Source organism: Epinephelus moara, chromosome 17, assembly GCF_006386435.1.
Source record: "Epinephelus moara isolate mb chromosome 17, YSFRI_EMoa_1.0, whole genome shotgun sequence".
NCBI lineage: Eukaryota > Metazoa > Chordata > Actinopteri > Perciformes > Serranidae > Epinephelus > Epinephelus moara.
In genome coordinates this window covers 20,694,699-20,715,200 of record NC_065522.1, presented here as the reverse complement: position 1 = coordinate 20,715,200, position 20,502 = coordinate 20,694,699, and the positions used below count along the sequence as shown (strand labels likewise).

General features: G+C 41.7%; 1 protein-coding gene across 1 annotated transcript; it reads right to left on the bottom strand.

The window, feature by feature from the left end:
- Positions 1-918: 918 nt before the first annotated feature.
- Positions 919-13,428, bottom strand: LOC126404703 (kelch-like protein 33). Its single transcript, XM_050068080.1, has 6 exons — positions 12,876-13,428; positions 10,158-10,600; positions 7,814-8,056; positions 7,369-7,619; positions 3,234-3,404; positions 919-1,438 (listed from the first exon to the last, which is right to left on the bottom strand). The coding sequence occupies exons 1-6, from the start codon at positions 13,426-13,428 to the stop codon at positions 919-921; spliced, it is 2,181 nt and encodes a 726-aa protein (XP_049924037.1).
- Positions 13,429-20,502: the final 7,074 nt, after the last annotated feature.

Below are 20,502 nucleotides of genomic sequence, written 5' to 3'. Positions count from 1 at the left end.
ATGCCATAGGCTTGTGCTAATAACGTTAGCATGTTGTATTTGCAGGTCAGTGAGTCTTATATTTTTCAACTTATTGAAGTATTTTAAGGGCAAAACTGTCCTAATTTTCCAAATAGATTTTCCTCTGAAGAGTTTGACAAAAAAATAAATTTCTTCACACAAGTATAAGAGAAGGAGCAGAAATCTCAGCAGCAGTTTTTTAAAAAAACAAAAAAAGAAGCAAAATGAAAAGTCTGAAAAAGTTCTTGATTTGATATTTAAATTACAGAGTTTGCTAAGAAATTTTATTTGGAAGAAATTTCAAAGTTATTAGTCATGATGTGGTGTAAAACAGGATTGTTACATTAGTGGGCGGCACGGGGGAGTGTGAAATATCGCCTCACAGCAATGGGGAACCCTGGGTGGAGGTTGCGTGTTCTTCCCATGTCAGCATGGGTTTTCACTGGGTACTCCAGCTTCCTCCCACAGTCCAAAGACATGCAGGTTAATTGTTGACTCTAAATTGTCCGTAGGTGTGAATGTGAGTGTGAATGGTTGTCTAGGCCTAGTTGTTTACAAGACCTGCATCAACTTCTTAACATTGTCATATTCAGGATAATAGGGGAATATTGGTGTGAATGTAACCGTAACCACTGACAGAAGACTGTGCTGTAATATATGACAAATAAAGACTTGAAACAGTTGGAAATAAAAGATCTGGATCCACTCCAAAATGTAATGTTCTCTTCCTTGGCCCATGCTTCACCCTTCCACCAAGTTTCATGAAAATCAGGCCAGGGGGTTTTCAGTTATCTTGCTGACAAACAAACAAACAAACAAACCAAACCTAGGACATTACCTCATTAGCAGAGGTAATGATAGCTCCTTGGGATTTCTTAAGCCAGACAAAAAAATAAACCAGCGCTCAAAAGAAAAACTTCAAAAGACTTGAGGAAGTGGCAGGGAGCAAGCTGCCAGATCGGTGTATGGGTGTGGCATGGCCCCCAGGTTTTCCCAGCACATCTCCATGGGGTCATAGCGATGCACCCACTTGGTATCTCTTGCTGTGTTTGCTGAAGACCCCCCCACCATGTATAACCGTCCATCAAGTACAGTTGCCCCTGGTGACAGATGAGGTCGAGGCAGGGCAGGGATGGAGGACCAGGAGTCATACATGGGGTTGTAGAGCTCACAGAGGAGTTGGTCTCCAAAGCCCATCCAGAGTGGCTGCAGCCCGCCAGCTACCACCAACCCCCTCCCCAAGGCTAACATGATATGACCTGCACGTCCCGCTCCGACAGTCATGGGCGCTCTTGGGGAACAGCCACGGGAAGGATGGTAGTGCCACATGGAGGGAAGGCAGTGCTGATAGGGGTCGCAGCCTCCAGAGACATAGATCTGGCCGTCCAGCACAGCTGCAGCGTGGCCGCACACAGCTGTGTCCAGAGGGTGAGCCGGCCTGCAGAGATCAAAGGTTATAAACATCTCTTTCCCCCAAAGTTCTTCCAAGGGGCTGTACACATACCCTTTAATCGCCTGGAAAATGCAAGGTCAGGCACTGGGTGCTACTATTGTGCCTTTTCTGTAAGAGTCTTCAAGAGTGCAGTTTATCTCATGATGCAGCCATCACACCTAGTTCATGAGGCCTCATGAACCACTGTCTTTATTTTCTGAAGCCACCAGATGGCGCTGTCTGTTCAACAAATATTTTCTGAAGCCACCAGATGGCGCTGTCTGTTCAACAAAGGTTTGAAACCACACTTCATTGCAAGTCCTTCAGCCTTTATCTTTAAACCAAGAGCACCATCTGGTGGGGTCAGAAAACAAAGAAAGTGGTTCATGAAGCTTCATTTGGCCATCACTAGTCACACCCTGAAAAGTAGGCGCTCAGGAACGCGTGCATGCTGTAAACGAGTTGCTTTGGGGTTTGAGCATGTCTGCCACGCGTCTACATTAAAAACAATAAATTTGAAGGCGCAAAAAAAAACGCAGCATGTGTGCGGCCCCTTAAGTAGCTTTAAAGGTAGGATCTGGAGGATTTTCAAACAAAACAAAATATAGACATATACAAATGAAATCCTGCTTAATCATCACCTATGGGCTTCTACTCATGTGTGGTGGTGACTCTGTTTGCAGAGCTCCTGCCCTTTAACTGTATTTTGATGTTTTTGTGAGCTCGGACCGCTTCTGGGCGGAGATTTCCCCAGCCAATGAGAGAGCGCAGGTGCCGTGCCCGAGCGTGCACCAGCGCGAGCCTTGCCTGAATCTCTTCTGTGAAGACTTCTTCTGTACCTCTGGGCTCCGTACACCTGGGAGAGTTGAGCCTGATAGGAGGGGCCAAATTTGAATGTGTGTTTACAAACAGCAACTGGAAAATCCTCCAGACCCTACCTTTAAAAATGAAGAAGAACTTTTTTCCGCATTGTTTTAAACATGTTCTTCTTCTGAGATCTTTTGAGGATAATGTGTTTTCACATATAATTTAACGTGTTTACTGTATGTCAATTAGGGTAAAATAAAAGTTGTGTTCAGGAATGTCAGTTCTGGTCTCCAAGTTCAAATAAAGTATTGTGTGTCTGATCGTCAAGTTAACTTTTGAAATACGCTTTTTTTGTTATGCTAAAAGCTTCCACTTGGCCTCTCACAATGCTGGTTGTGTCACTAGTTTCCCTGTGTTTTTCCTTGTCCTCTGTTTCCCCTCCCCTTGTCGGTCTCTCTGCGTGTCTGTGCTGTGGGCGTCAACTCCCTCACTCTCCCAAGTTCCTGATTACATCCATTCAACTCACCTGCTCCCTGCTGCTCACCTGAGAACCATCCAGTAATCAACCCTGCAGTATAAAACACTGGATCTCCTCTCCAGAACGTTGTGTCCACCACTGTGGTACAGTCTCGCTTCAGGCTGCTGTTGAAGTTTGAATTCAACTTGTGTTATATTTTATTGCTCTGTAAAGCACTTTGCCCTTGTGTATGAAATATGCTATAGCTACAACTAAAGCTGCCTTTCCTTGCCACAAGCCGAGTGCCATCTAGTTCCATTATATCGGAGAGAAGGCAGACGCCTCTATGGCCGATATCTCCAATACTCAGCAACTCACACCAAAACAATCTAGACTGTTAAACAGCACTACAGGTAAGAGGAAGAATATGTATTTATGACTTTGTGGTGGATTGTCCCTTTAAGTGCTAAACTACAGCTCAGACATGCTCGCCTCTTCAGGTTTTGTTAGTACAGCTCCTTCAGTGTTAAACTGTACCTCCAGGTATTCTCCTCAGGCGTGTAGTACTCCACAGAGTCCAGGTATTGGCTGTCGTCACGGTTACCCCCCAGAGTGAAGACCTTACCGTCCAGACACACAGCAGAAAAGTAGTCCCTTTGACACAGCATGTCAGGTAGTCGTTCCCATTTACACTGAGACAGGTCAAACCTGCAGAGAGGCAGAGCAGGACTCGGATAGAAGATAAAACTTTATTGCAACAAAAACGTAACAACTGTTTTATTGTAAGTGTGTATAGTGCGTAATCGGAGGGTGACAGTGACTGATGTTGATTAATTTCCTACTTCTTTATAGCGCTCGCCAAAGTTCAAGTTTTAAATTGTAACCTTTTGAAACATCAAGCTGGGTGTTGCATGCGTTTTTGGAAATGTCAGACACTAAAACTTTAAGTTATGAAAAGTCTTTTAGTGAGTTAGGTTAGAGTGTGTTTGTAGCAAAAGACTGGGGGATCATCACTGACACCACACACCAGAGGATGGTTCTGACTCATAATTAGCAGCTGATGGAAAACACCTGGGCCATGCCAGGGTCCACAGAGGAGACACAGAATTGTTCCACAGCAAGATGAAGAGAATGTGTACAAAATTTTGACCTTTTACCCATGTAAACAAAAACCCTGGACTGCCCACATCAAAAGAAAAGTTTCCGCCGAGCTGAGTATCAGCAGCTCTTTAGGAGGATGTTGCATCACAATCCTGCAGCTATGGGTGAGTCAAACCCACAACCTCCCACGTCCCCAGGCGAGGGAAACAAAACACACACACAAAAACAGGAAATCTGCGACTTACAGGGCCAGGCTCTGAAGCTGCAGCCATGTTGGGAAGAAGGTGGACCAAATATCCTGCTGTATCCTAATATCTTTTCACAGTGTACCAGCATCTTTAAAGCTTTCCCTGTAACTGAGAAGATGTTGCGGTGTGTCCTGTCCAAACAGTCTGCTAAACGCTTAAATTATGCTCTTAGTGTTTGTGTCTGTGAAGAGTAAAGCTGACATGTTAGTCACAGGGTGCCAAAAATTCACTGGATCCAGTTTCTCAAATGTTGGGCGACTGTGGTTACTGAGTAGCAGGTGTCACTGTGTATGGTAACCTCAGCCACCCATGTGTGAATGGGTGAATGTGTCATGTTGTGTAAAAACGCTTTGAGTGGTCAGAGGACTAGAAAAGCGCTAGACAAGTGCAGTCCGTTTTCAATATATGCTGGTTTTCTTAGTCTCTCATCATATTGAACTGAATATCTTTGAGCTTTTGACTGTTGGTCTAACAAATGCAGGCTATTTGAAGATTTTATTTTGGGCTCTAATAAACTGTGACAGAATTTTTCACTATTTTCTTACGTATTAGAGACCTACGGAAGCGTATTGCTGCCACACCAGGAAAAAAAGAATGGATCAGTGTTACGTTATAACGTGAAAAGTTGTTCTAACAAGAAGTTTTTCATATTATAACAATATATTTCCACGTTATAACAACATATTTTCACGTAAAAAGTTATAAGTGAAAAGTTTCAAACTTCTTGTTAGAACAATAAACTTTTCACGTTATAACGTAATACTGACCCATTCTTTTTTTCTTGTGTGGCAGCAATAAGCTTCCGTAGAGACCAAACAATTCATTGATTAACAATAAAAGTAAGAAAACATAACAGATGATTAATCAATATCGAAAAAAATTGTTGGTGGAAGCCCCAAGCAGCAACATCCTGGGCTGAAAAATGAAGCCAACACAGAGGTGCCCAAAACTGTAGTTCCTCTAATGGGCACTTGAGGGCTGGCTCTGGAAGCCAGTCAGTCCCCATATGCCGTAAACCCCAATTCGCTGAATCAAATTCGAATTTTTTTGAAAATAGTTTGCACTCAAAATTTTTTGTTTAGTACAATACAGTCACATAAAACAGTAGTACACTAGCCACAAAGTGATTGGTCACATGACCTCTGTCTTAAAGAAATTTTATGCCAGTTTAACATAACGTTTTGTTGACCTATGAAAATGCATTGTCGTGAGCGAGATTAAAGGATAACTTAGGTATTTTTCAACCTGGGCCCTATTTCCCCATGTGTATGTGTGCGTATGATTCATAGGTACAACTCGTTCTAAAATTGGTTCAGTATTGAGGGAGGCGGATGCAGCCGGCAGCCGCGAAACAAGCTAAAACAGTAATGGGGGCAAATACGTCCCGTATAAGTTTGCGCATTAAAAGTGTTTTTTTCGCCACTGACCGGTTCAGATCGCCAGTGCTATCTCTGTAAATAGCATACTAAGCGTTTCGAACATTGTTTATATAACATTACCTCCACTGTGTCTGTAGCTCTCTCTACTCGTGGGGCAGCCGTTTTCTTGAGGAAGAGGTGTTTCGGGATTGGATGTCTTCTCGTCTTCGGCTGGCAGTAGTCATCTTGGGAGAAGTGAGCACTGCAGACCCGATGGTCTGCAAGGCGCAGTGTCTGGACAGGAGTGTTAGCATCCATTAGTAGCACAACTAGCCACAACTTCAGCATCTCGCCGTCTGACAAAGGCAGCCTATGAAAGCTGTACGGGGTGTTGCGCGACATCCTGTTCTTGCAATTCGGATAAGCACAAACACGAACCATTGTTTTCAATCGATGCAGTAAAACTCTCAACTGTACTCTGGGACAACCAGCGCCACTCTGAGCGGCACTCAGCATGGCTCCTCTGTTTTCTTCCGGCAACAAGCAAAGTTCTCGCGAAATGACGTCACGTAGCCCAGAGGTAAGGGAAACGCTTAGTATGCTGTTTACAGAGATAGCACTGGCGATCTGAACTGGTCAGTGGCGAAAAAAAGCACTTTTAATGCGCAAACTTATACGGGACGTATTTGCCCCCATTACTGTTTTAGCTTGTTTCGCGGCTGCCGGCTGCATCTGCCTCCCTCAATACTGAACCAATTTTAAAATGAGTCGTACCTATGAATCATACGCACACATACACATGGGGAAATAGGGCCCAGGTTGAAAAATACCAAAGTTATCCTTTAAGGCAAAGAGATGAATTCTGAAAAAGTAAGTTCTTTATACTTCACCTTAACTCAACTCTAATTTCCACACATCCAGACATCACTGACTGTAAACGACTTAAATCATGGTGCAAAATGTCTTTATACCACAACATTAACCGTAACCCATTGGAACCATTGTGAAATACCTAAACATTAATCACTGCGTAATGGGTAACATGAGTAATATAGAACACGCTTAAACACAGTTTTCCTCAGCTTATGGCCTTACACACATTGTCTCATGGCATGCTGGGAAACTTGACTCATTTAGTCCCAACATGCCACAATATGTTGAGTGCACAACCAGTGTTGTTTATTTAGGCGAGATAAGTTTGATAAATGTTAGTCACATTAACTCAAAAAAATTATGTCAAGCTCACAAGGGATGAGTTTTTGTGTCAAGTGAATATAAAGTTTTTATGTCATTTTGACAATCTGGGGCATTTGTGTCGATTTCATATTAGAATTTTGTGTCATGTATGGATTGGGGTTTACAGTGTAGACCCCCATGTTAAAATGCCCAACTTTACAGCAGAAATAAACCAGCCTGGTACAAAAAACGCTTTTGGTCTCTATAGCTAATTTAAACATTCATGACAACAGTGCAAGGGTGAATTTTTATATAACTCACCCCTGTACATTTGATTAAGGCTTAAAGTTATGCATAATTAATGGCGGACCGCTTTGAGTGACAGACTGTCTGCCAATCGTGTCCTCAGCTTCTCAGTCAGATCCAGCCCTCGCTCCTCCACAGCTGCACCCTCTCAACCAAATATGGTCACTTGTGGCTTCAAAAAACCAAGATGGGGACGGCTGAAATGCCAAACTCGAGGCTTCAAAACGTCAGTCCACAAACCAATGGTTGACATCATGGTATTGCGTCCATTATTTTTCCAGTCTATAGGAAGCCCCTGTCAAGAACTTGAGGGTCCCCCATGTGTCATTGCCATTTTAGAGACTTTTCAACCCTGACAAAAACTTTTTTTGCACAAAAAAACTGAAATATTTACATTTTTTTAATCAAATTTGAAGATATTGAGAGTTTGGCACAAAATTCTGAACTGCCAGCAGCTCTACTTGCTACCCACACACACCCTACCTCAAGGCAGACTTGAGGATATCCAGCGCTCCGTAGTACTTGCGTCCTCCCAGGATGTACAGTTTGTTGTTGAGGAGACAGACGCAGTGCCTGAATCGGGGCGGTTCAGGGAGCTTGGTGAATGGCCTCCACTCTATGCTTCTGATCAGACCATGTCCACGATGGAACCGCTCGGCGAACCACAGGGTCTGGCTGGGAACCCTCTTCATGAATTCATCATCGACAGTGTCCCCACCAACCAGGACCAGGACCTAAAACAAGGTGTGAGGTATCTCTAAAGCGCAAGTATTAAATGTATTTCTTCAGAGGATTGTACAGAACATTTAAAAGAGTGCTCCGACTTTTCTTTTTCAGATAATAATAATAGATCATTTAATTTTTTTTAACAATCTCCACATCTAGAGAAAAACAGTCAAGTGTTAAAAGTGCAAGGTATGATAAGTACTTGGTTTGGGGTGCGAGGTCGGCACTCAGGCCCTCTGTAATCCCCTTCCAGGAGGCTTCGGAGGGCCTGCAGCGTTCCTCTGGCCCCAGGGTTCCTGCAGAGGAGGCTGCAGCTCAGGGCCTCCTGGAGCTCAGAGTAGCTGAGGAGGGGGAGGCGAACATGGTGGAGCAGGCCTGGCAATACTGCTAGTCTCTCTTTAAGGTTGTCCTCCACCCAGCTCACTACTGCCCTGAACACCACCATCTGAGTGGGAAGAAGTGAAATTGGTGTTATCAGAGTTTCCCTGTTCTCCCTTTTGAAATTCAAGGTTTAAGAATTAGCATGTCACAATACATTATAGAAGACATCATGGTTTCCTTAGGTATTGGTCGCAACATTACTGAGGAAACCACAAAATCCTGCTTCTCAGATTCACAAACTTATAGGGATTTCCAGGAGCCGGATATAACTGTTTTTAATGATGTGTAAATTTGGAAAAAATCAACTCATTATTTTAAAAACTGTTAATATAGTAAGAAGTCCAGCATTTTGTCTCAAAAACAGTTAAAAGTCCCCAAATTATAGCATTTATGTTATGAAATTAAAAGAGATCCTCTCATGCTACACATTCATGCTTTGACTTAGTCTCTTAAATTTCCTCGTCAGTCATGACAGTGATCTTAAAGGCTGGATTCAGGTGTGATCAAAAAACACTCATTTTCAAAGTCTGAAAAACATAAAAGTTCTCATTATCTCAAGAAATTCACCTTTTGTTTTCTTGAGAATCGACATTAATGAAGTGCCCTTACACACCTAGTAAATGTTCAGCTGTCGGTCAATGTCGGGCCATTGATGAGGGTCTACTGCCCTGGTTTTTGCAGTGTGTCCTGCACTGTTGGCTCTCATCAGCTCTAGTCAGCTTTTTTTTTGGCCAATTCAGCCTTTTGGAATTTAATCAGTTTGCCGTTGCCTGTAGTGTTTGCTGTGTGCTCAGATACAAATTTCTTGTCGAGACAAAGGCAACGTGAGCCGACACAACAGTTGTCCTTCATTGCCACTAGTTCTTTGATGTCAGTTAGGTGTGTCTGCCAAGCCTATTCTCATTCTGAAGTCATCAAATACTGCTGCTTTGTCAGTGATTTTGGCGTCAGACACCTAATGCCACCCGATGCCACTTTTTGCAGTGGTATGATACACCCCTGGGCAGTGTCAGTTTGTAACATGCCCAGATGTAACCTTTCACGGTGTTATGATGTGCCACTGGTCGGCCAGATGGCATCTGTCATGGCAGTATAATACACGGACAAACAGCATCAATTCATAACGCTGCCAGATGGCACCTGTCGCAGCTGTTACGTTGCTGGATGGCGTCAGGTTGAAATGCTGCCACTAACAACATAATTTAAGAAGCTGGAAAGTCCCTGTAGGGTGGGCAGGAGGGGTGGTGGACAGGGATGGCCAAATGAGGCCTCATGAACCACTGTCTTTATTTTCTGAAGCCACCAGATGGCGCTGTCTGTTCAACAAAGGTTTGAAAGCACACTTCATTGCAAGTCCTTCAGCCTTTATCTTTAAACCAAGAGTGCCATCTGGTGGGGTCAGAAAATAAAGAAAGTGGTTCATGAGGCTTCATTTGGCCATCACTAGGGTGGATGGGGCCAACAAACCCGTACTTTCATCCAGGAAGCCGATGTTAGCTTCTTGAATGAATGTAGAGCCAAACCGTGATGTTTCTTTCTTAACCTAACCACATGCTTTTGGTGACATCTCAGCATTGGTAGTGACATCTTTGAACATCAACACCAGACGCAGGATGACACCCTTAAGGCTACTATAAAACAAGCTTTGTTATCTCAAGATAAAGTAATCTCAATAATGGTGCTACAAAAATATTTGGAAACATGGCCTCTCTTGGCTTCTGTACACTTCAGAAGCTGGAGCCAGCATTTGTTGCCTGCCACAGATCATTCTTGTATAAACCAGCAGATGGAGCCAAAGTGGCAGATTCTCAAATACTTTGCAGAGTCACTAGCAGGAATGATGTGCCATGACCAACAATATAAAGCTGTACCAACTCACTACTGTGAACATTAGTTACATATTGGAGATCTATTATGAACTATTGTTTAGAGCAAATACCTGCTTTCCATAACTTAAACTTTTTTTAAATACAATAGTAAACTATTATTAAGTACATAAACAATATTTAAGTCAATTAAGTCCACACAGAAACACAAATGTTCGTGCTTCCAACCTAGCTTCTAAGCACATTTTGTATGATTCACATTCAAATTGAGGTTAATCTGCCAAACTACAGGTATTAAGACTCAAGAGGATGAGTCACAGACAGCGATAAAATTATTACCTCACTCTCTACACACAATGAGTCCTTCTCAAGCAACCTGTCCAGGAAGGAAAAGGGGACATCCTTGAACTTCTCCTCAGCAGAGATGCACTGGAAGTGGGCTAAGATGTACTCCCCTGCAGCCTGCCCCAGCTGGACCAGTCCATAGGTCTCAGCCAGGACCAGCACATCCAGACAGGTGCTTTCATCCATTCTGTCCCGCAGGAAGTCAATGCACAGCGAGAGCGCCCCCTGCAGCTGGAACTGAAGCAGTGCATCTGTGAGCTCCCAAATCTGGCTCCAGCCCAGTCTGAGCTGACCCGAGTAGATGAAGCCAAGTATGGATTCGATGACCTGGGGTGCTACGCCTCGCAGGCACACAGCGTCCTCACTGGACTCACGTAACCCTCCGCAGAACAGCGCCCGGAAATAGTCCCCACCTGCTGCTAACACCACACGGTGTGCTGGGAGATAAAGGGAGGATGAAGACAAAGGGAATGACAAGAGACAAAGATGATAAGAAATTAAAAATTATGGAGAAACAGCTAGAAGGCCTTATCACCAAAACTACTATGAAATGTCAGTGGATGACTGTCTCTTTCTGCAGGGCTGGACCAAGCCGCAAACGGTGACGCCACCCAGTGACATTCCTCTTAAACATTTACAACACTAGCATGAGCAGTTGTTCAATAAGTGGACGTTTTATTTGATCTTACAACAGGACATGTTGAGTCAGCGTGTGTCACAGAGATATAACATCAGCTATGGTAAAGAAGTCACTCACTGTTATGACAGGCTAAACTTTCAGGCTCTTGTTGCTGTCACTGACACTACTTCCTCCCCCAACCTGCAAAACCCAGCACTTGATTGTGACAAGTTGATGAGCTGTTAAGGCAAAGGGTTTCTGGGAAAATCTGCAAATGATGTGGCAGCACATGGGAATTTGAGCGGGCTTTGATGTACCAGGAGTAAAACAATGTCGACCTTCTGAAAAGTATGTTCATCTATGCACCCAATACTTGATTGGGACGCCTATTGCAGGAATTACTGCATGAGGTGTTATGGAAGCTCAGGTTGCTTTGATAGCGGCCTTCAGCTCATCTGTGTTGTTGTGTCTGGTGTCTCTCATTTTCCTCTTGACAGTACTTCATAGATTCTCTATGGGGTTGAGGCAGAGACTGTAAAAATAATGGACATAGCCACTGTGATGTCACCCACTGGTTTGTAGACTGCCAAGGTTTGGCATTGCGACCATCGCCATCGTGGTTAGTCTGTTGCCTCGCATGGTCTCCATCTTTATTTCAGCTCCTTCAGCAGACAGGTCCCCAGCCTCTCAGAGCAGAGAATACCCTGTTTTGAGACCTAACCTAACCTTGGGAGCCAAAACGTGCGCTAAAGTGCCCTCTTTGGAGCCAAAAAACACACTAAACTGCTCTCTTGGCTGGTTAAAACATGATAAACTGCCCTCTTGGGTGGTAAAAACATTACTGTTGCAATGACTTTTATGTTGGGCCCTTTTTTGATCTATACTGAGCCAGAACTATACCTCACAGAACCAGTTTGGATTATCTGGTGCTAATATGGTGTTAAAATGCACTAGAATACAGGAAATGGCATCTACTTAATTGAAATTTTTCAGGGGGAGGACCCCCAGACCCCCCCAGGGATTTCTTTCTTTCATACATCCATGTCTCTGTGTGTTCTTCACAGTCCAATGTTGAATCTACACGTTTCTCGTGGATGCTGATCCTAACTACAAACTAACTTGAGTGGTCTGTCTAGTTAGTCTGTTTTAAGGCTATATAATGTGCCATTTGTATAACATATAAACATGTCTAAAGTGCCCTCGAAAACACGCGGAACTTAATGCCCTCTTTAGTGGCGAGAACACGCTGTATGTGCCCTTTTTTTTCTTTTCGCCCCTGCCCTTCAAAAAGTCTGTGCACGCCACTGTACAAAGGCTGTGTCCTTGCTGCAAAGGCAAGGTTCGATTGCAACCCACAGCCCTTCATTGCATGTCATCCCCACTCTCTCCCCCTTTCAAACTAAGTCTGTACTGTCAAATAACGGCAAAAAAGCCAAAAAAATAGGCTTCATGAACCACTGTCTTTATTTTCTGAAGCCACCAGATGGCACTGTCTGTTCAACAAAGGTTTGAAAGCACACTTCATTGCAAGTCTTTCGGCCATTATCTTTAAACCAAGAGCGCCATCTGGTGGGGTCAGAAAATAAAGAAAGTGGTTCATGAGGCTTCATTTGGCCATCACTAGTTTCCTGGAGTTAGTTGCTACTTGGTTAAAATTAGGCAAAGATCATCGCATTAGTTACAGAGACAGTGTTGACTGCTGGTAGCAAAGAGGATGCAATAAGCATTCTTCCATGCCAAAGCTGTGCATCAGAGTTAAACTCTCAACCATTCACCCCAAACTCCTCTCTTAATGCTATTTCATGGTGGACATAATGACATACATTTTGTCATCTCCCCAAGTTCTTGAAGGTCTACACAGGCTATTCACACAGCACGTCTAGTCTTACTGGTACCTGTACCACCACACTTTTTTGTGTAACATCACACTACTTGGGGTTTTGTTTCTGCCAGATAACAATCATTACTCATACAGCTATGGTGTTTTGTCAGGAACATGTAAACATCAGCCATTTTAGCCGTTTGAACAAACAGCCAGTGCTGTTATTTTCCTGTTGAGGACAGTCAAGAAGACTTCTTTGGCAGCCTCTTACCTGAATATCTCTCTCCACTCTCTGCTTGTATTGTGACGTCACACCCTACTCCTCTCTCCCACATGTCCCTGATGATCGCCAAGCTCTTCTCTCTCTCTGTGGCTGCAGAGGTCGCGACCTTTGACAGGCTCCTTTGCCTCAGCCTCTCCATCTCTAGACACCTGCAAGCATCCAGCACCTCATCCATTACCCCCTCCTTACTCAAGTCCATGGTGACATCTCCACCGTATGCAAAGTCCAGAACAGCCCTCAACCCAACTGGGGTCAATCGACATTCTCTTATTGTCGCCACTCCAAGCCTAAATTTTTGTTTTGAGCCAAAAAATACATCTGGGGCTTGACTGGCAGCTGCCAGCACAAGTCTATGAGCTTGGACGGAGTTGTCTTGAAGGAGAAATGCGCAGTCAAGGAGTAGTTCTTCCTCCTGAAGGTTACGTAGGCAAGCGAAGAGGGTGTCTGAGTATGAGGGAAGGATGTAAGAGGTGAGATCTGTGTCCTTGAGGAGAGATGAAGGGGGGTGGTGAAGAGGGTGACAGGCTTTAGAGTCCGGCATGTGAGTTGATTGTTTATCTGCATCATGTTTTTGGTTTTGGTGGCGAGTTCTTGGTTTTCCTTTTGGCCCAACATCATCCATATCTGTTTTTCTTTCTCTATCCCTCCCTCCTCAGAGTGCAAAAAGGGAGAGCCAGGGACAGCAGGGAGGAACAGTGTGAACACTGCATTCCCTGAAATGTCACACAGTCACTGCACTTACTAATTTTGAAATGAATTTGTCACACAAATGGTTTTTATGTTTTTTAATCATAACCTCTCCTACAAAATGATCTGCAAACACTGTCACTATGACTGACGCTCCCAAGTTCACATAAGGTCATGGGCGTGTCAGTCACTCTCTTTAGCAATGCTGCAAGAGAATGTCTCAATACACAATCTGTTGCACAATCCTAATTATCTGAATGGCCTCATACGCCATATGTGTCAATATATGAAGAGTTATATCTAATTTTGAAACATTTTAAAAGCCTTTCAGTATATCTACAGTTTTCCAGCTTGAAGACAAGATAAACCAGCAGCACACAGTCTGACTACTGCAAGTGGAGACTTCACTTTTTACAAGTGGTTAAAATCCCATTTTGGAACAAGACTCTGCATAGACACCTACCTTAGCGATTCCTCTACCAGTGTGGGTGTAACAAGTGACTTTGACCAGGGCACAATGGCATTGTGAGCATGTAGAGTGCAGGTTTAATAATAGCTGGGTACTGGCACTATGACTATATACACTGCAAGAAGTTTCCTACCTTTAATGAGTCAGTCAGTATGCAGACTTAAAGCCTATTTTCCTTAGACCAAAGAGAAAATGCCTTTTTTCAATGCAAATTTAATTAAAGAGACTGCATGCTATGATTTAAGGAGTAATCAGCAAGATTCCAATATATTATATTTTAAGTGTTTTACAGATTTTACCTTCACAACACGATACTTCCTTTGTTTATCCACCTTATTCCTAGCCCCCGTGATATCTTGCATGAATTATGTATGCAACTTCCGGCGTTGAACCGAAACCGGCGATTTCCAATGGTAACAGTTTGTTTACAGTACTCTATTCTTTTTTCCAAGAGCAAATAAAATGTGCAACACACCACCTGTTATAGCTCAAACAGGATTATGTGATCATACCTCTGCCATCTTTTCCTTTTCAACCAAGCACGCTAGCAATTAGCTTGCCTTGCTCCGTTAAAATATTGTTAACTTTAACATGGCCCGAGCTAGCTTAAGGTAAACATCTGATTTCTGAAGACTTACTAAGAGATACTAACACATTCGGCAAACATTTAACATAATTCAGTGTTAACTGTAGCCCCATGTAAAGTGAATAAATGTGATGTTTCCCAGCTAATCGTTAATCGTTAGTCGTTACAGTGCAACAGGTACCAGAGCTCCGCAAAGACATCTTTGAAAATACTAAGTTAACATTAGATAAATATGTGTTAAGAAATAAATCAGTATTTGCTAAACTGAAGGCAAATTCCTTTAGAAAAGAACCAGCGTTGGTGGTTAGCCACCAAGAGTAGCCACTGGAACTAACCACAGACAGTCTCTGGGACTAACTAGCTTACTGCTACTTCCGCTATCTCACAGGAAGTTGCGCCTATAATCATTTCTACAGCGGTGCCCTCAGGAATAAGGTGGATAGACAATTAGTTTGAATTGTAAGGCATAAAACTGATACTTTTTTTCTGCAGTGTATGTGTCATCAACAACAGAAACTTTCCACTGTCTGCCACTGCTGTTGATTCTGTTAGTAGACTATTTATCATTTGGAATTCTGTAGTATATTTGGCCATAATGTACAATTTTCTGCAAACCCTGTCGCCTAGAATTTACGTTTGTATGCTACAAAACTGCTTTTTTGATTAAGCTGTTAATGTGTAATGGATTATGTTCAGAGATGTTTCTTTTAGGTAACAAAACACTACATTCATATCCTGCATAGGCTTTGCAGCAAAGTGCTTGGGGTGGATGGCAGGTGTACAAAGTGCAGGACTTTGACACCAGACCTCAGGTTTGCTCCCAGACTCTCATTGTAGGTGTAGCCAACAAATGCACCTTGGTTAAGGTTAGGGAAAGATTGTGATTTCAGTTAAATGTTGATTAAAAACAAAGGGAATAAAAACCCAACGCTGTAGTCACTATGAGTGGATACTGTATTGCCAGATCACCTATTTTGCTGATTTGTTCAGTATCAACATTTTTTCAACTTCATTCATTTCATTCATTCATTCATTTTCTGAAACCACTTATCCTGTTGGTGGTGGCAGGGGTGCTGGATCCTATCCCAGCTGACACTGGGCGAGAGGCAGGGTACACCCTGGACAGGTCGCCAGACTATCACAGGGCTGACACATAGAGACAGACAACCATTCACACTCACATTCACACCTACGGCCAATTTAGAGTCACCAATTAACCTGCATGTCTTTGGACTGTGGGAGGAAGCCGGAGTACCTGGAGAAAACCCACGCTGACACGGGGAGAACATGCAAACTCCGTACAGAAGGGCTCCCCCACCCTGGGGTTTGAACTGGGAGCTCTCTTGCTGTGAGGTGACAGTGCAAACCCCATTTTTTTTTGTGTTTCATATTACTTGTATATGAATGTAATTTCAAGGGGACAGGGCTGTTTCTGCTGCATATCTTAAAACATAAAAACTGTGGGTGCACCTCACTATCTATTTTGTACACTATGTTTAAAATGACAGTTATTCGCCAGAGTTCAATAAATATTGAATTAAAATTGTTTGGTGTCATTAGAAAGACATCTGACGAATGAGATGGTCTTTTAGAATGGCTTAAGTCCAAAGGGTAAGAAGTAGAGTACTTTTTTCATACATTATATTATTTTAATGGGTATCTTGTGAAAGCAGAGGGGAACCCCAAGTTTTCTCCAGTAGTGCTGTATATTCTATATTACTGATGTAGTTAACATTACTCGTCATATACAATCAACAATTCTGGCAAAAAAAAAAACCCAACCCTTTTGTTGAGTCACCTTACAAACGCATGAGTCATAGACTGGATAAATTGATGGATGTAGCAACCATGACACCACCCATTGGTTAGTGGACTGTTTAGAAGCCTCAAGTCTGGCATTTCGACCATTGCCATCTTGTTGTTTTGGAGCCGGAAGTGACTATTTTTGAAAGAAAGGGCAGAATTATGGAGGAGCTGGGATAGAATCTGACTCTTGACTGGTGCCTGTCGTTTAAGTGGCCTCAGCCTCAAATATGCTTAACTTCGAGCCTAATTAAACATAATTAAATGTAAATAGGTGAGACATATAAAAATTAAAAATTAGCTATGGAGACCAAAACTGTTTTTTGTACCAGGCTGTAAACATGTTTATTTCTGCTCTAAAGTTGGCCATTTTAACATGGAGGTCTTTAGGGACTGACTCACTTCTGGAGCCAGCCTTAAGTGGCCATTAGAGGAACTGCAGTTTTTGGCACTACTGCAGTGCATCTCATCTCCAGGAAATCTAAAATATGCACTGCCCTTCATGTTTATTGATGTAATGAACATTTCAAATTTAAATTAAAAAAATTCAATTTAAAAAAATGAATAAAAAATTTTGTCTATACTAATTTTACAATAATGCTTTGAATGCCAGAGTAAGTGAAAACAGCATGTTTTAAACAGAAAGTCAAAAGTCTTGAATGGTTAAATATGGAGTTATTTTGAAAGAACAGGGAACAGCAGTGGGCCCAGTAATGAACCTTGCCATTCACCGAAGTTAACTTGAGACTTTTCAGAGCACGACAGGGTCTTTCTTGTATTTTCAAACTGTTTCAAAACAGTCATGCTTGTAAAATAAGTGAGTTACATTAATTGTTGATTGCACGACACTTTTAAAATCAGGGATTCGTCATCACAACTTCGACCAGCAGGTCTGGTGTGTTCACAGCTCTCAGCAGCGGAATAAAACTTCTGTTTTGATGCCAAACTGCCATTTACATTTTTGTTGTGTGCTTCCAAGAAAATCAAAGAGTTTTGAGTACATAGTTTACAGTACATAGTACATATCTTTTACTTTTTAAAATCGGTTCAGCTGAAGTGACTTTTACTAACCAATCACTTGTTCTTTTGTTTACTCCAAACTTTGCCAATGCTGCTGCCAGAAACATGAAAAAAAAAACAAAACAAGAAACTGAATGTGGAAAACATGAAATAAAACAGGTTACATTGGCAAAGGCTAGAAAAGATACTATCAGACACTGACACAAAAATGATCTTTATTCTACTATGTGTAAAATTATAATGTAAAAGTGAGTGTGTGGACCAGTTTCTTTAAAGGTTTGCTTCAAGACCACTAGAGTTTTCTTTTTAATCACATGCTGAGTCATGTGCTTTATTTAAAACAGCCTTTCTGTGATAAAGTTAAATGACATCAGAGAGAAGCTAAATTCATCTTTTATGAAGTTATCTTATATTTCTTTGAGTGTACACAATGGTAAGGTGTGTGTGTGTAAGGGAGAAGGGAGAAGAGATGGGAGGAAACTAAGAAAGATGGGAGGAGATGTCACCTACCTTACTGAGGGTATAAATATAAAGATTTGCACTGTGATATGAAAGAAGGAACTTATTTCATCCATTGCAGCTTATTCATCTGGAATAAAACGGATCTTTGTGAGTACTTTGCTTCATTTTTTCTACTAAATAGTAGTCTAAATGTTTTCATATGACAGAATCAAAAGGCTTAATCAAATTCAAAATTTGTGTTATGATTGTATACATTTTAGATTATTGCTGTGTTTTAATAGTGTTAATAGTATGTATAACTTTTATTTTTGACTTTTATGTATGACCAGTTTATTAGGCTGAATACATTTGCAACAATTTAAATCAAGACAATGTTTAGATCCCACTTGAATCTTTGTCAAAATACTTAAAAAGCTCAAACACACCTTTATTCATACATAATGTACACCAAAACGCTGACAAGCTCTATGATGGCAGGTGTGGTTAACCATCTAAACCACTTAGGGTGGTAAAATAATTGGCAATAAAAAATTCTGTGAAATTAATATAAAAATGTACATAGGGGAAAACAGTAATACAACAGCTATACTACAAAATATCAAACATATATCTCAGTTTATAGAACATATCACAATCAGTCCCATATATCAGTCTACTTCACCTGCGTTCAAAAATGTACAAAGTTAGAGACAGAAGAAATGTTAAATACGTGACTATGACTTGCACAATCACGATTTCTTATGCAGGAGTATTGTGCTCAGTATCTGGTAGAACAGAAGACTCCCACACACCGCCTTTGCATTCAGTACTTATATTATGTCAGTAATTAGTCACATGAATTCCTTTTAGCAGTATCAGTGAAATGAAATATTCACCAGCTTTACTGGATTCATAGTTACAGTGAAGAATATTTACGATGCATTTAAAACTGCGATTATCTCTTTTTTCTTAAATTTACTTAAATGAAAGGGGAAACATCGATTTTACTAGGGCTGCCCCCGACTAAGAATTTTCCTAGTCAACCAATAGTCGTGATTTAGGGCCATTAGTCAACTAGTTTATGATATTAATCTAATTATTAAATGATATATTTTGGGCGGGGCAACACAATGGTTTGAGTTGAAGGTGTGAGAAAGAATAGTATCAGTAACATTGTTAACACTGTGCTACATTACAGAGAAATACAAAACCGTACTAATGAACCTTCATTAATATAGGCCTACATTTTATCTACAAGTGCACGTCACACACTGAGCGAGCCACCTGTTAATGACGCTGTGGGCTAATGGGCATGTAGCTACTTCCATGTTTCAGATGATACGTCATGTTTGTAGTCGACCAATGAAGATGAGTTTACATATCACCTTGGGTTCGTCCTTCACCTTCTCAAAATGATCCCACACTTTGGATTTCCTGCCTGACATGTTATTAACTAGCCTGTGGAATAACTGCAGGTACCAACCCTGGAAATTAGGGGCCGTACACATGCTGCGTCTTTAACCACCTGGAAAACGCGAGGTCGGGCACTGGATGGTATTCTTATGCCTTTTTTGTGCCAACTGTCAAGAGCACAGTAGCCAGTTGCGTCTGAGGTTGTTATGCAACCTTAACAAGCATCATATAGCCTATTGACCTGAAATCCTGAGTGCAGAGCTGATCTTCTTCCTGTTTATAAGTGTGTAGGCCTATCGTCTGTGGGACAGATGCAAAGCTCTGGGTAGCCCTGCACTAAAAAGATCAACTTTTCTGTATTTATCAGACTGAATATTTACAAAAAAAGGGAAAGATATCATGGTCCAGTCATATAGGTTTTGATTTATTTTGACAAAGTGCAGCTCCTGATAGAGTTCCACGATTTTTTATACTGCGACTAAGTGACCAATGAAATCTTGCCAACAAATCAGGTTGACTAACATTTGGTCGACTATCAGGGGGCAGCCCTAGATCTTACACATCAGAATCTGTTTATAGTTCTTGGAGTTCTGCATATTTGAAGTTCAGACCTCTGTAACCTGCTCCTCATCTCTGCTTTAAGCTAGCATTTTGAGGCTACATTAGCAACTACCAGCATAACAACCCAAATCTTTGACCGAACAGTTAGCGTTAAGTTGCTATTGGGTAATTTAAGTGCCAGGCTTTGACAAAGAAGAACAATGTGTGGGAAAATAGACGATATCTCTGCTTCTGCTGATTTTGATCCTTTTGACAATGTTATAGGAGTGCAATACTAAATCAGTAAACTTTTAACAATGGCTCAAGTGACTGCAGTATGCGTCATGTGAAAGGTGAGACCCATACAAAATTACGAACCAACATACAACACAGCTTTAAGCATACACTTCCATTAACAACTTCATATAAGGTGGAAATATCTCACGTTTTTTTCAGTTTGTTCCACTGCCCCCTAATGGCCAAAAAAATCAACTAACAACTAAATTATATTGACCCTTTTTTTTTTAATTCTGGGTAGTTGCCAAAAAACTGAAAACTTCTAAATTTTGAGTCCACTGACCCACCTAATCTTTTAAGACTGGTAATCATCATAAGTGTTTACAGATTGACAATATTTTCATAGAACATACTAACAA

Coding starts and splice junctions, on each gene's coding strand:
- LOC126404703 (XM_050068080.1), bottom strand. CDS start 13,428: ATGCCGGACTCTAAAGCCTGTCACCCTCTTCACCACCCCCCTTCATCT. Junction 3,405..7,368: donor ATCCTCAAGTCTGCCTTGAG/GTAGGGTGTGTG, acceptor GCCTCTCTGCAG/GTTTGACCTGTCTCAGTGTA. Junction 1,439..3,233: donor CCTGAGGAGAATACCTGGAG/GTACAGTTTAAC, acceptor TGATCTCTGCAG/GCCGGCTCACCCTCTGGACA.